The 16167-nt window shown below is 43.6% G+C and overlaps 1 protein-coding gene across 1 annotated transcript in view; it reads left to right on the top strand.

Annotated features, from left to right (window-relative positions):
• The window catches only part of LOC130277500 (mucin-5AC-like), a 255045-nt gene that overhangs the window by 227934 nt on the left and 10944 nt on the right, over positions 1–16167 (top strand). Inside the window, exons 30-33 of the mRNA XM_056528176.1 lie at positions 8012–8052; positions 10714–10830; positions 14008–14094; positions 14844–14930. Coding sequence (XP_056384151.1) covers positions 8012–8052; positions 10714–10830; positions 14008–14094; positions 14844–14930 — 332 coding nt within the window. The remainder of the gene's footprint in view (positions 1–8011; positions 8053–10713; positions 10831–14007; positions 14095–14843; positions 14931–16167) is intronic.

Here is a 16167-nt window from a genome sequence, read left to right as displayed (position 1 = left end):
TATTTTACTATTTTTGGCTTTCAACTACTCTCTCCTACTCTCTAACCATATTCTGCTTTTTGACTGTGATTATGCTTTTTAAGATTGAGCCCTTCCTCCATAATAAAAAAAACAGATCTCCATCTTGTTGCAGAGAGATCCCAAGGTTGTGGTTGTAATCACAGTCTGGATTAAAGCTCAAGAGTCGTCATCAGGATAGCAGCCAGAAGGCAACATGCTGCAGGGCAAGACAAGAGTGTAGTCAGTAATATAGCCTAGGGTCAGAGCCTGTAGTTCGACAACAGATTTTATGCCTACAATGCAAAGGAAAGGGCAGAAATGAGGTCAAAAAGAAAGCAATGGTCACACAACAACAGGAACTAGGAGAAATATGTACATCAATAACCAGGCAATGCTTGGTAGGACAAGGCGCCTTTAAGTGAGGCGCTGGGCCTGATGTCATAAACTTGGCAACAAAACATGAATGTGTAGGTAGCATCATTCGGGGACATTTATCATTGTTGCTTTGGTAAGCAAGTTCTGTAGTAATTTTTCTTGCTATTTTTTTTGCTTATGTATGACATATTTATCATACTATCACAGGGGGTTGATAAATTTGACTTACATAAGAAAAACCAAGAAATCACTTTTAAATACCATTTTTTTTTAGCACACATAAGGCTGCTTTCACACTATAAAAATTCACCCGTTACAAACGTCCATTAGAAAAGCCCTGGTAAACGGCCGTTAAAGAATCCCATTAAAGTCTATGGGATTTTTTGATTTTCCTTTATGACCCGTTATTGTCCGTCATGAATAACGGCCGTTAGTTGTGATGGAAGAAATAACGGCACATGCACTAATTTTTCTTCCGTCACAAGAAACGGGTAAATTAACGGCCGTTATTTTTAACATTGAAGTCTATGGCTGACGGATGAGCCTTTATGTCATCCGTTTGCACACAGTTTATTATATCCGTTATTACTTCTGAGCATGCTCAGAAGAGGTGACATCAGCAGACTCCTGCAGTGCTGAGGGTGGACTACTACTGCCATCATGGAACAGACTTGTTTCCATGATGGGAGTAGTAATTCCCTGGCTGCGGGAGTCTGCAGACAGCTGGGGAGGCTAGATTAGTGTTTGTACTACTACCCCCATCATGGAACAGAGTCTGTTCCATGATGGGGGTTGTAGTACAGGTGCTGAGGGATTGATCGCACCGGGTTTCACTTCTGAGACCCAATGCGATCAAAAGTTATTAAGCAGGGGAGCGGGCGGCATGATCCGCAACCCTGCGATGTATCAGTGTGTTTTAAATCTAATTTTTTAATCCACCGCGGGGAGCACTGAATGGCCGATCAGGGCTCTCAGCAAGAGATTGAAAAATTAACTTTGAGAGTAGCAGGGGCCAAAGAGCACTGTGGGGGGCAAGATATACAGCACTGCAGAGGGGGGGCAGACATATAGCCTATATATATATAGCCCCCCCCCCCCCCCCCCCCCGCAGCTAGCGCATTAGGTATGATCCCCGCCTGCACATTAAATATATACCTGCTGGCGCATTAAATATATACCCCCCACCGGCGCATTAAATATATACCCCCGCAGTGCATGTATATGTGCCCTCGCAGCTCTTCTAAATACACATGCCCCTACCGCCGTATGAATGAAAAGTATTTCTGTTAGCAGCGCAGATTGCTGGCTCCCGGCACTATGCGCTGCTAATGGAAATACCTTTCATTCATATGGCAGCAGGGGTATATGTATGTAGAAGCACTGGGGGGGCAGATAACCCTATATGTCTGCCCCCCACAGCTCTTCTTTATACATATACCCCTGCCGCCTTATGAATGAAAAGTATCTCTATTAGCAGCGCATAGAGTCGGGAGCCGACTCTGCGCTGCTAATAGATATACCTTTCATTCATATGGCAGCAGATGTATATGTATGTAGAAGCACTGGGGGGGCAAATAACCCTACATGTCTGCCCCCCACAGCTCTTCTATATACATATGCCCCTGCCGCCGTATGAATGAAAAGTATTTCTATTAGCAGCGTATAGTGTCATGTCCCGGCTCTATGCGCTGCTAATAGAAATACTTTTCATTCATATGGCGGCAGGGGCATGTGTATATAGAAGAGCTGTGGGGGGCAGACATATAGCGTTATCTGCCCCCCAGTGCTTTTACATACATATACCCCTGCTGCCATATGAATGAAAGGTATTTCTATTAGCAGCGCATAGTGCCGGGAGCCGACACTATGCGCTGCTAACAGAAATACTTTTCATTCATACGACGGTAGGGGCATATGTATACAGAAGAGCTGCGAGGGCACATATACATGCACTGCGGGGGTATATATTTAATGCACCAGCGGGTAAATATTTAATGCGCAGGCAGGGGTCATACCTAATGCGCTGCTGGGGGGCTAGATATATAGGCTATATGTCTGCCCCCCCCCCCTCTGCAGCGCTATATATCAAAATGGCACTCCGGGCCTGTTGGTACCGGCTCTTCCCAGCACCCCTGTAGCATTGGGTACCGGGGTAATAATTGGGGGTTAGCGCTAGCTGTTTTTGTGGCTAACGCTAAGCCCAGCTTAGTAATGGACTCCGTCTATAAGACAGCTTCCACTTCTAAGCCTGTCCAGTAAGTAAGGAAAAAACACAACAGGTTTAAAAAAAATTTTATTACAAAAAACACTCCCCCACAAGCCCTCGTTAACCATTTTATTAAAATCAAACAAAGAAAAACGCTGGTCATCGAAGTAGTCCACCGAATCCGAAGGAGTCCACAAGATACATGGATCTGAAATGAGAAGAAAAAAAAAATGGGTTAATGCATTTCTTATCAACTGCTCGCACATCTCCTGCCCCACACGACTAGTAAGAACATGCTGGGAGTTGTAGTTGTGTGGTGCAGGAGATGTGTGGACAAGTGACAAGCTTGTCCCCTGCCCCCAGCTGCAGGACTACAGCTCCCAGCATGCTGGGAGTTGTAGTCCTGCAAAGGGAGCCCTGGCACACACACACAGAGATACACACAGTCACACACACAGTCACACACAGACAGAGATAGAGACAGACAGAGAGACAGACACACACACACTCACCCATCCAGCGCAGCGATCCTTCTCTCCGGGCACCCAGCGAGTGACGTCACTGACAGAGGGACGTCAGGCCGGCGCAACCGAAGACGTGGGAGCGGAGGCCGGGCACAGTGCAGGTGAAGGCCGGGGGGCCTGGGGGGAGTAGAGGGGTGCTGGTGGGGGCAGAGGCCAGGAACAGTGCAGGTGAAGGCCAGGGGGCTGGGGGAGTAGAGGGGTGCTGGTGGCGGCGGAGGCCGGGAACAGTGCAGGTGAAGGCCGGGGGGGGGGGGTTACGGACGGGCACAGCGCAGGTGAAGGCCGGTGGGGGGGGGGTATGCTGACGGGACCCCCCCCCCCTGACAGACTCCTATGTCCCCTAATCATGTCACTGTTCCGGTCGGGTCATGTGATTGACTGCTGGTCCTGGCCAATCACAGGACCCAGCGGGAAATGTGAAATGACAGCAGGGGATTTAGGAGTCTGCGGCACCGGTATATGTTATAAGGAGCCTGGCCTGACATTACAGTGCAGCCGCCCGGGCTCCCCATACTGCCTCCCCGCTACCCTCACTCAATAATGATGGGGACACTGATATCCCCCCCCCCTTGTCTCCCGCCCGCGCCGCTCAGCTCCCGCTGCTACAAGACTACAACTCCCAGCAAGTCCTCACTGTAAGGGCATGCTGGGACTTGTAGTCTTGCAACAGTTAGCAGACAGATGGGAGTTGTGTGGCGCTGGCAGGTGAGAGGGGGGGGGGGGGGTGTAAATCACTGCAGTGTCCCTGTAGCGAAGTGAGGGTAGCGGGGAGAAAGCATGTCGGAGCCCGGGCAGCAGTAGCTTTTCCTGCTCCATGTTGGAGCTGGAGTAAATATAGTAAATTTTTCCGGCCGTTGCGACATTCTATTGCGCAGCTGCGACTGTCGCAGTTAATAAATACCTGACTAAAGCAAATCCATTTTGAAAAATTAACTACGTAAGCAAGTTTGAATTTTCTTGCTTTTCTTGTTCTTCACGCAAATTGTCGCACGAAAACACACGCAGTTGCGACAATTTTGCGACAATTATAGTAAAGAAAACCTGACTAAACCCCTTGATAAATGTCTGTCATTGTGAGTACTGTGGCTTAAACCAGTAGAGCTTTGGTGAAAGCTTTAAGTCATCATTTAAAGGACTTCCAAATCACACATTTTTTTCTATTACACTTTGCCTTTATGAAAAGAAAACGTAAACTATGACGTTATACCAGTTATACTAGGACTTACAAACAAGACAGACACATTAGGGGTTTTTTTTGGCCACATTTTGAGTCTTAAATGAAAGTCAAAAAAATGTCTAGAAAAATAACAGGCTATAAAACAAACCCAATTGGGGAGATTTATCAAAACCTGTCCAGAGGAAAAGTTTCCGAGTTGCCCATAGCAACCAATCAGATTGCTTCTTTTATTTTTCACAGGCCTTTTCAAAAATGGAAGAAGTGATCTGATTGGTTGCTATGGGAAACTCAGCAACGTTTCCTCTGGACAAGTTTTGATGAATCTCCCTCAATGTGTTTTTGGTCTATTCTTTAACCCCTTCCCGACCCATGGCATACATGTATGCCATGGGTCAACTCCCATTCTATAACGTGGGGCCACGGCGTGGCCCCTCGTCATAGCGGGTCGGGCCTGGCACCTAGCAATGGCCAGGACCCGTGGCTAATAGCGCGCGTCAGTGATCGCGGTACCGCACGCTATTAACCCTTTAGACGCGGCGTTCAAAGTTGAATGCTGCATCTAAAGTGAAAGTAAACTAATGCCGGTTAGCTCAGGGAGCTGCTCGCGATCCCTGCAGCAAAATCGCGGCATCCCGAACAGCTTACATGACAGTTGGAGGATCCCTACCTGCCTCCATGCTGTCCGATCGCCGAATGACTGCTCCGTGCCTAAGATCCAGGCAATAGCAGTCAAGCGGCAGAATCATTGATCACTGGTTTCCTATGAGAAACCAGTGATCAATGTGAAAGATCAGTGTGTGCAGTGTTATAGGTCCCTATGGGACCTATAACACTGCAAAAAAAAAGTGGAAAAAAAAGTGAATAAAGATCATTTAACCCCTTCCCTAATAAAAGTTTTAATCACCCCCCCTTTTCCTATTTAAAAAAAAACCAGTGTAAATAAAAATAAACATATGTGGTATCTTCGCGTGCGGAAATGTCTGAATTATAAAAATATATTATTTATTAAACCATACGGTCAATGGCGTATGCGCAAAAAAATTCCAAAGTCCAAAAAAGCGTATTTTTGGTCACTTTTTATATCATGAAAAAATAAATAAAAAGTGATCAAAAAGTCCAATCATTACAAAAATTGTACCGCTAAAAACTTCAGATCACGACGCAAAAAATGAGCCCTCATACCGCCCCATACACGGAAAAATAAAAAAGTTATAGGGGTCAGAAGATGACAATTTTAAACATATAAATTTTCCTGCATGTAGTTATGATTTTTTCCAGAAGTACAATAAAATCAAACCTATATAAGTATGGTATCATTTTAACCGTATGAACCTACAGAATATAGATAAGGTGTCATTTTTACCGAAAAATGTACTGCGTAGAAACGGAAGCCCCCAAAAGTTACAAAATTGTGTTTTTTCTTCAATTTTGTTGCACAATGAATTTTTTTTCCGTTTCTCTGTAGATTTTTGCGTAAAATGACTGATGTCATTACAAAGTAGAATTGGTGGCGCAAAAAATAAGCCATGATATGGATTATTATGTGCAAAATTGAAATAGTTATGGTTTTTTAAAGGTAAGGAGGAAAAAATGAAAGTGCAAAAATGGAAAAACCCTGGGTCATGAAGGGGTTAAGGACCAAGGACGTACCGGTACATCCTTGGTCCTGCTCCCGTGATATAATGCGGGGTTACACGGTAACCCCGCATCATATCACGGCGGGCCCGGCGTCATAGTGAAGCCGGGACCCGCCGCTAATAGGCTATTAACCCTTTAGCCGCGCGCTCAGAGCTGAGCCGCGCGGCTAAAAGCGAAAGTAAAAAGTGCCGGTTAACTCAGTGGGCTGTTCGGGATAGCCGCGGCGAAATCACGGCATCCCAAACAGCTTACAGGACAGTGGGAGGGCCCCTACCTGCCTCCTCGCTGTCCGATCGCCGAATGACTGCTCAGTGCCTGAGATCCAGGCATGAGCAGTCATGCGGCAGAATCATTGATCACTGGTTTCCTATGAGAAACCAGTGATCAATGATAAAGATCAGTGTGTGCAGTGTTATAGGTCCCTATGGGAGCTATAACACAGCAAAAAAAAAGTGAAAAAAAAAAGTGAATGAATATCATTTAACCCCTCCCGTATTAAAATTTTGAATCACCCCCCTTTTCCCATAAAAAAAACACAGTGTAAATAAAAATAAATATATATGGTATCACCGCGTGCAGAAATGTCCGAATTATAAAAATATATCATTAATTAAACCGCTTGGTCAATGGCGTACGTGCAAAAGAATTCCAAAAAAAGTCCAAAAAAGGGCATTTTTGGTAACTTTTTATATAATTTAAAAATGAATAAAAAGCGATCAATAAGGCCTATCAATGCAAATGGTACCATTAAAAACTTCAGATCACGGCGCAAAAAATGAGCCCTCATACCGCCCCATTCACGGAAAAATAAAAAAGTTATAGGGGTCAGAAGATGACAATTTTAAACGTATTAATTTTCCTGCATGTAGTTATGATTTTTTCCAGAAGTCTGACAAAATCAAACCTATATAAGTAGGGTATCATTTTAATCATATGGACCTACAGAATAAAGATAAGGTGTCATTTTTACCGAAAAATGTACTACGTAGAAACGGAAGCCCCCAAAATTTACAAAACGGCGGTTTTTTTTCAACTTTGTCGCACAATGATTTTTTTTTCCGTTTCACCGTAGATTTTGGGGCAAAATGACTGACATCATTACAAAGTAGAATTGGTGGCGCAAAAAATAAGCAATCATATGGATTTTTAGGTGTAAAATTGAAAAAGTTATGATTTTTTAAAGGCAAGGAGCAAAAGACGAAAATTCAAAAACGGAACCCCCCCCCCCCTGGTCCTTAAGGGTTAAGGTTGCATTCACATAATGTTTTGAAATTACGGTGACCAGATCCGGCTGTGAAATGTGAAACCCTGGTGCTCCCGTATCCCAGCCGGACCCGTCCCACATCTCATTCATCAGATTCTGACCGGCCAGAAAACCATATATGGGGCAAAAACTTACAGATCAGAGTCACTATCTGACTCCTGCTGGCTCCTTTAACTGAATGAGATGCAGGATGGATCCGGCTGGGATATGGGAGTGCCTGGTTTTCACATTTCCCAGCCGGATCCGGTCACCATAACTACAAAACATTATGTGGATGCAGCCTAAGCCAGTTTTTTGGTTAGTTGTTTCATCGGTTTTTAGGGCCTACTTTGACCAGTAAAACAGCCAAAATATTGTGTGTGAACTTCCTCATACAGGAGGCCCCAGTGCTGGAACAGTATATGGGTGCCTTGTTCCCAATAGGCCAATTGCCACTACTTTAGTGACTCACAGACAGGTAACTGTGAGCCTCCTTTTCTACTGGGCCTCATGAACTGCAGAGGTTAGACATGGTATGTACTCCATTTTATCTTCATATATAAAGGAAGAATTCCTAATATTTCTGTTGCTATATAACACAGGTGACATTCATGTCATGTCTTTCTTTATCTGAGGGAGTTTGATAGTAGTAACATTTTGCAATAACTGTATCAAATAATTGTATTATATATTTATCTCCTCTATCTATCTATCTATCTATCTATCTGTCTGTCTGTTTGTCTATTTTAACAACATTCTATTTCTCAAACCATTAGTACATATATAAGTTCACCTATGTACATTTTTGAAACTCTTATATAATATGATGTATATATCCCCCTTTGCAGCAAGGCCTCCTTTTTGTGTTTATGAAGGCTCAGAATATGAGGTAAGAAACTTTTTCATCCTTTGGATGTTAGTTTGTCAGATATTTATTTGAGTGCTTTATTACTTTATAAAGTATTAAAGGGGTTCTCCACTGGCCAGCCATTACGCCTTCTCCCATAGACTTGCATTGAGAGTGTGTGGCCATGATGTCATAAGGGGCGTGGCCGTCCCCCGCGGCATGAAAACAGCATTCGGAACATTTACTTCCAAACGCTGGCCAGTGGAGTACCCCTTTAAGGCTGACTTTGCACTTTTTCTGCAGTGTCTGCTTGACAAGGTGGATACTTTATAGGTGTCACCAGACAGTTCCCAAAAGAGAGTGCTTTTGACCTTGATTGGGCTTGTATACCTTTTATAAATATATAATTGTTTTTAACTGTATGGCATAGTGTGGTCTGCAACACTATTCCCTAATGAGGAATCACAGGACAAAAAAAGTTGGTATATACAGTATATTTGTGTTTAACGCAGGGCCTAGAGGGGAGGTATGCTTCTGTATCCCTATACAGTGGCATATGTCATGGAATCCTCCCAATGTAGACCTCAAACATTTACTTCAAACACAGTGTAAATATACCTTAAAGGGGTACTCCACCCCTAGACATCTTATCCCCTATCCAAAGATAGGGGATAAGATGTCTGATCACGGGGGTCCCGCCGCTGGCGGGACCCCCCGCGATCAGACATTTTATCCCCTATCCAAAGGATAGGGGATAAGATGTCTAGGGGTGGAGTACCCCTTTAAGGTTACTTTTTATCCTTCTAATTAGCTTTTACATTACAAAGAAAGGTTCATTCTCATTGTCAGCTGCATCATACGGTGGTTAAACCGTTGGATGAAAGGAACACCACGTATGATTTAAATATACAGCGCATCATTAGTGGGAGGCACTTCACACACAGTCCTGTACATAAATGTTATGCTGTTAAAGTATGCACAGCTGTGCCTGCATGAATACTGTCAGGAAAGCAGCTGTGATCGACTTAGTGCCCTTCCACATGGCGAAATTTCCGAGCTGAATCTGGCAGAAAAATTCTGCTTGGAAATTCCGCTTCTGCTTGGAGACTCTGCTGACAGAATGAAGATGACCATTCTTTCAGTCGCATCAACAGCGCATGTCTGAGTGGTCCTAGACTGATTGGATGTCGCCCAGAACTTTTCCGAGCAAATATTCCACCGTTGAATGAAGACACGGCATTAGAGAAAACTCGGATTTTGCTCATAACAACCAATCACAGCTCAGCTTTCACATATTAACAATCTCTGGTAAAGTGAAAGCTGAGCTATTATTGGTTGTCATGGGCGAAATCCCAACAGTTTCCTCTCACACATTTTGATAAGTCAAGACCACTACTATCTTCCATGGATGTTAATGGGAGTTGTGTACACAGAGTAGCATTATTATATTTATAAGGCATAGACTTCTATAAATTGTGTTAAAACCAGTAGCATTGCCCAACTGTAAATCTTAACATTTGAAAGCAAAAGTTTTTTATAAACTGGTCCAATGAAGTGGAAAAATACATTTTGGCAGGATATTCAGAAACTCACTATTTTTAATTGAGATAAGGCAGTCTAAGACTGGGCCAGAATTTTAACAGTGTATCAGGTTACTGCTAGCTAATCTTGGACTGCAGCACCTTTTAGGTGGTATATGTAAGTCAAGGTTTTTTTGGCACATACTATAGTAAATGTGGCACCATTTCAAGGAAAACGGTCATATGTTTTGTCCCGCACTATACACAGGTACCTGTGGATAGTGCGGGAGACGCTGAACATTTTGAGTCATACCTTGCCCGGATCCGCTGCGCTGTTCGCCCGTTATATCTGGTTTTCGGTATATTCAAATTAGCTGTTAACTGGCACGGGCAGGGTTACTACCTTCAACTGGCACTGTGACGTAGCCGCCGCCCCACCCGCAGCACCGATGGCTAATGAATATTCATACGTTGGCTTACACTCTCTGTCTCATCTCGGCCGAGTCCTGGACGATACTGCGCATGCACGGGATTTCCTTCTATACCCGGAAGCGGTCTTCAGCATTGCTTCATTTGTCCGGAGCAGCGCTGGAGTAAGGGTGCATGCGCAGTTTCGTCCAGGACTCGGCCGAGATGAGACAGAGAGTGTAAGACAACGTATGAATATTCATTAGCCAGCGGTGCTGCGGGTCGGGCGGCGGTTACGTCACAGTGCCAGTTGAAGGTAGGAACCCCGCCTGTGCCAGTTAGCAGCTAATTTGAATATACCGAAAACCAGCTGTAATGGGCAAACGGCACAGCGGATCCCGGCAAGGTAGGACTGCGGGCCGGGCGGCGGTTATGTCACAGTGCCAGTTGAAGGCAGTAACCCCACCCGTGCCAGTTAGCAGCTAATTTGAATATACCGAAAACCAGCTATAGCGGGCGAACGGCGAATTGAATCCGGGCAAGGTAGGACTCAAAATGTTCAGCGTCACCCGCACTATCCACAGGTACCCATGGATAGTGCGGGGCAAAAAATATGACAGTTTTCCTTTAAGCTTCTCCACTTGTCTGCCCCTTTTTTGGTTATAAATATCCCCCCCATTGTCCTTTAATTATCTATAATTGATCTATATTTATTATACTTATTTAGCTAAAACCAAGTATAAATGTACCAAGTATAAATGTACCTATTTTACAGGTGGGAACCTCTGTTCCAAAAAATCCAAAAAGCTGTGAAGAATGCAAGTGCACAATGGAAAACTATTCTGCAAAAGTAACATGCAAAAGAAAAGTGTGCCAGACACGCTGCCCCCTGGTAAGGGTTTTCTATTAAACAGCAACATCTTCTTACATGCTCATTCTGTTTTGATCACCTTTATGAACAGCTTGGGTTGACCAATGCTAGGCTTTGTTCCTACTAGGGCTGCATGATATCTCACAATGGCAATCGAATCGCGATTACTGCCGATTGCAATATGTCAATTTAGCCCTTTGCTAAATTTTGTGATTATCTAAACACTACTGTGTGGAGAAACAGTGGGCCGCACACTGAAGTGGGCAACAGTGGGCCGCACAACCGACAATTAAGTGAAACAAGGGAGCAGAGTCTGGCTCCAGCGGTAAGCTCCCGTGCAGCTCGGACCAGCTCGGCCTTTTCATTGTGCAGGTGTGCAGCCAACTGGCTCTCCTCCCAGCAGTGCTCAGCTCCAGCCGCCATTTTTAAACGGTGCAGCCATCCGAGTGTATCAAGTGAGCTCAGGAGCTGAGCTCGCTTCATACTAGCTAATGGCGGACATAGCCGATTCTGGTGATGTTTGACATTAACCCTTTAGACGCCACAATCAACATTGATCGAGGCATCTAAAATGCAAAAAACAAGTAACGGTAGCTCAGTGGAGCTGATCAGGACATCTGCGGCAAAACCCACGGGGTCCTGATAAGCTGAAAGGATGAGCGGAGGTTCCCTACCTGCCTCTGGCTCATCCGAACGGTGCTCCAATAATGCAGGCAGCTGCAGCACCCTGTAGTAATGGTCAGTGCTGTGCTATAGGCTCCTATGACACAGCATGGATCAGTGTCTAGAAGTTGCAAAACTACAACTCCATGCATTCACGTACAGATTTTGGCTGTATGAACATGCTGGGAGTTGTAGTTTTGCAACAACTGGAGACACTCTGTGTGAAAACATTGCCCCATGGGGACAAAAAATAATTGTGAAAAAAAAAATGTAAAAAATTAGAAGTCAATAAATGTGAAAAAGCCCCCTCCCCTAAATAAAAGTTTAAATCCCCCCCTTTTCCGAATAAAATAACATAAACAAAAATAAACCTAAACATATGTTGTATCGCCATGTGCATAAATGTCCGAACTATTAAGATACAGTGACCCCCCCGACCTACGATGGCCCCGACATACGATAATTTCAACATGCGAGGGCCTGCCTGCCGCCGTATAGCCATTTACAGTGCCCCGTGTGCTCCGGTGATGGTCTCTTACCTGTGCTCGGAGCTTGGGCGTGTCCTCGTCGGGATCCCCTGCTCCTTCGTCGTCATCACATCGCCGAGCACGCCTTCCCGTCATCCAATAGGAGCGGGGTGCGTAGTGACATGATGGCTGCGACGGAGAGCGAGGATCCTGGGGAAGCAGAGACGTCCAGAGCGTCGTGGACACCCCGGGGACGCGGCGACAGCTATGGAGGGCGACATCCAGGGTAACAGCGACGGTCCAGAGCAGCAGGGACAGGTGAGTATAACTTCCTATTCTTTTCATTGCACGGATTCCTCAACATATGATGGTTTCAACAAACGATGGTTCATTTGGAACGGATTACCATCGTATGTTGAGGGACCACTGTATAAAATTTATGAAACTGTGCCGTCAATGGTGTAAACTTTAAAAAAAAAAAATATGTCCAGAATTGCTGATTTTTGGTCACTTCATATAGCAGGAAAAACTTAAAAGTGATCAAAAAGTCCCATCAAAACAGAAATGGTACCAATCGAAAATAAGCCCCATAAAAGCCCCGTATAAAGAAAAATAAGAAAGTTTTAGGGGTCAGAAGGGGACATTTTAAATTAGCACTCCAGTGCAGTAAAACTTACCCCCATTCAAAGGATAGTTTTTAGATCGTGGGGAGTCTGACTGCGGGGACCCTCCGCCCAAATTGTGCAGCCCTAGTTTCTACACAGGGTTTTTTCTGGTGTGTTTTTTTGGGGGGGAAATTGCAACTGTAGTTTTTGAGCCAAAGCCAGAAGTGTATTGAAGGGGATGGGAAATACAAAAGAGAGACTCAGACTCATACTCATACTTTTTCTTCCTATTGGATCCATTTCTGACTTTGGCTCAAAAACTGCACTCATGTATCTCCAGCTTTCCCACAGAAAATGCCCGGAGAGGGCCTGTTCACCACTGCCGCTCTGTGCACGAGGAGAGGCAGTGTTTTGAACACAAATCTTCAGAACAATGGTGTGCCGGGCAGAAGATTGCAGGTGTTGTTGGACCCCCCCGAGATCAGACACTTATACTTTTGATAGGAGATAAGAAGAAAAGTACAGGAATTCCTCTTTATAATGGAGTTGCTTAATAGTTACTCTATTAGGATGACTTTCTACAAGATTTAGCTGTGTCTGATGTTGGATGGGAGGGTTATGCTTACAATCTCTGTTTCAGTTCATCTTAAAGGTTTTGGATTGGGTTGGGGTTAGAGTTCTGTGCAGCCAGTCAAGGTCATCCACACCAAACCCTCCCCAACGCCTTTATGGCCCTTGTTTTGTGCACTAGCGCAGTCATACTTGAACAGAGACGGGTTGGAATTCATACTGCTCCTAAAAGTTGGAATCATACAATTGTCTGAAATGTCCTGGTATGCTAAAGCATAAGAATTTTCCTTAAAGGAGTATTCCGGGCAAAAACATTTTATCCCCTATCCAAAAGATAGGGAATAAGATGTCTGATAATGGAGGGCCTGCTGCTGAGACCCCCCACAATCTCCCTGCAGCACCCGCATTCTATGCGGGTGCTGAATCTCCAGTTTCGGAAACCTCCGGGTTTCCGGGACTGCGGATGTGACGTCACACCACGCCCCCTCCATTCAATTCTAAGGGAGGGGGGCGTGACGGCCGGTACCCAGTCCCGGAAACCTTTGGATAGGGGATAAAATGTTTTTGCCCGGAATACCCCTTTAATATTCTGTGTATGATCAGACTTGTGAATTGTACAGTGGTAGAATTATGTTATCTTCAGGTACATCTGTTCCCTTTTTGATGCACCTCAAGATGTTTTTGCCTATCTTTAGATGCATGAAAGCAGAAGACTAGTCAGGTTATGAGGGAAGAAACAGTTATATTCATAGTGATAGTGAAAACTGTTTATGGCAAAGACTGTATATAATGAATTAAGATTCTAGGGAAGAAACTAGATGTAAAAAATGGTTAAACATTGTGATTTTTGTGTTTTAGAAACATTTAACTTATCCTTTCAATGCTATCCTCAGGGTTTTATATATAAACCAAAACCTGGAGAATGTTGTGGAAAATGTGTACAGACTTTCTGTCAACTTGATGCCAGCGAGATGATAAAGGTATATCTGAACTTCAAGATTTAAATATCTGTCAGGATCAACCATTTAGAAAATTTGTTGTTCTCCATGATGTACTGTGCCTTACGTTTCACTGCATGTATGACCCAGCATGGCCAGAACTGTATCGAGAACTACTACTGTTAATTTCATTTTAAACATCAGATTCTGACTATAACTGCGATCATGGCCATGCCATAGTTTACTGGTGATGCTTAGATTTGCAGCCCCATGCTTCAGTTCAGGAGCGCAAAATGTTTTTGTACTGCAAAGTTTAATTGAACTCAGTTCAAACAATCGTAATTTTTACACATACATAAATAAAATTACATTTTTTACGGCTGTAAAATTAAGTTGCCTGTCCTTTATGTTAACCATTTATGGTATATTTTGTATCCCTAAAATATTGTATGAATATAGCCTACAAGTATGGCCAAATGTAGCGCAAATACTGGAAAATTATTAAAAAAAAAGATACTCGTTTTTCTACAGAAAAGTCTGCATCACTAAGAATTTATTGCAACTCTCCCTATATTTGTAACATAAATTGAAATGCTACGGCATTAAAATCCGCACTACAAGTCAATTATTGCACACATTTGTTCCCACAGCAAACACTTAAATGTACCTTTACAATGAATAGGATTTGGATCTGTGACTTTATAATCATGGATATCATATAAGTATTTGCTTTCAAGAATCCAACTCTTGTTTTGTTCTCTTGTTTTTTTTTTGTTTGTTTTTTTCTTTAGGGTTATTCAGATGAAAATCTACCTGAAAAGTGTTGTCAGAATTGTTCACAGGATGTCTGTGCCATCAATAACACTGTATTGATCAAGGTATGAGTGAAATACTGACACCAGACATTGAGGTTATTTTTACATATATTGGATTCGTAGGCTAAGATCACATGTTCGTTAAAGCTCCATTGCAGTCAGTTCCAGTGACAAACAACGGACCTGGACACTAAGGGATCCAGATGGGTCCGTCAGATTTCTGTCTGGTGTCTGACCGGCTGTATTTTATTTTCTCCGCTTAACTTCTCACATTGGAATGGAGCTCCCCTAACAGAACTCAAAACCAATGTCAACTCGGCCATACAGTAAATGGGAGACCCAACTGATAGATCGGTGATGTATTCTAAATTACTGAAAACAGGAACAGTAGTTTACCATAATATAACTACTGGTGAAGATTATTAACAACACCTTCTATAATCAAGGACAATATAAGCACATTGGCCCAGATTTATCAAACTGTATGAGTGATTTGCCCACAGCAGCCAATCACAGCTCCGCTTTCACTTTACCAGAGCTCATTAGCTGAGCTGTGATTGGTCGCTGTGGGAAAATCGCTCCATTGTTTCTCTCACACAGTTTGATAAATCTGGGCCAATATATAAAACCATCAAAATGTATTCAAAATAAAATTCAAGGGTAGTGTCTCCTCTTTTTTTGTGTGTCTCCTCTTTTTTTTTTTATTCAAATATTTTTTGGTTTTAACAAATAATAAAGGTTACATCACAACAACACCAGAGTTGCAGGAAAAAGCAACAGTTATAACATTAACAGTAATGCCAGAAGTAAATAACAAGTAGTAAATAGCTACTGGTAGGAGAGAAGCCGAACTCTCCTAAGAATCCGTGGTGAGGTATAAAATGGGTTAAGAGGGTAATAGTAAAAAGGACAGACAGTAAGAAAAGAAAAAGTGGAGAGAAAAGAGTGGAGAAAAAGAATCTGCACCCAAGTACTCCATATGTAATAGTTCGATCCTGTTGAGCCGCATCAAGTCTAGTGCTCATGTGAGGCTCCCTTGGGGACAGTGCGGGCTAGAGAGCCATCTCTGCCAATGCTTGTGGAAATGTGCAATCTGGGAGTGAGCTAGTGTAAGATCTCTCATAACCACATGATAAGTTAACCATATTAACTAGTTCTAATAAGCCAGGGACTTCAGGCGAGCGCCACCCTCTGGTGATGAGAAGTTTAGTCGACATTAGGATGTGAGCTACTGGAGAGCGAACATCCTTAGACAATCTATCCAGATTCGAAAGCAATAAAGCTAAACTAGGGTGGAGCG

Source organism: Hyla sarda, chromosome 6 (genome assembly GCF_029499605.1).
Source record: "Hyla sarda isolate aHylSar1 chromosome 6, aHylSar1.hap1, whole genome shotgun sequence".
Classification (NCBI taxonomy): Eukaryota; Metazoa; Chordata; class Amphibia; order Anura; family Hylidae; genus Hyla; species Hyla sarda.
The sequence above is the reverse complement of the archived record's forward strand: the minus strand, read 5'-3'. Positions and strand labels throughout refer to the sequence as shown.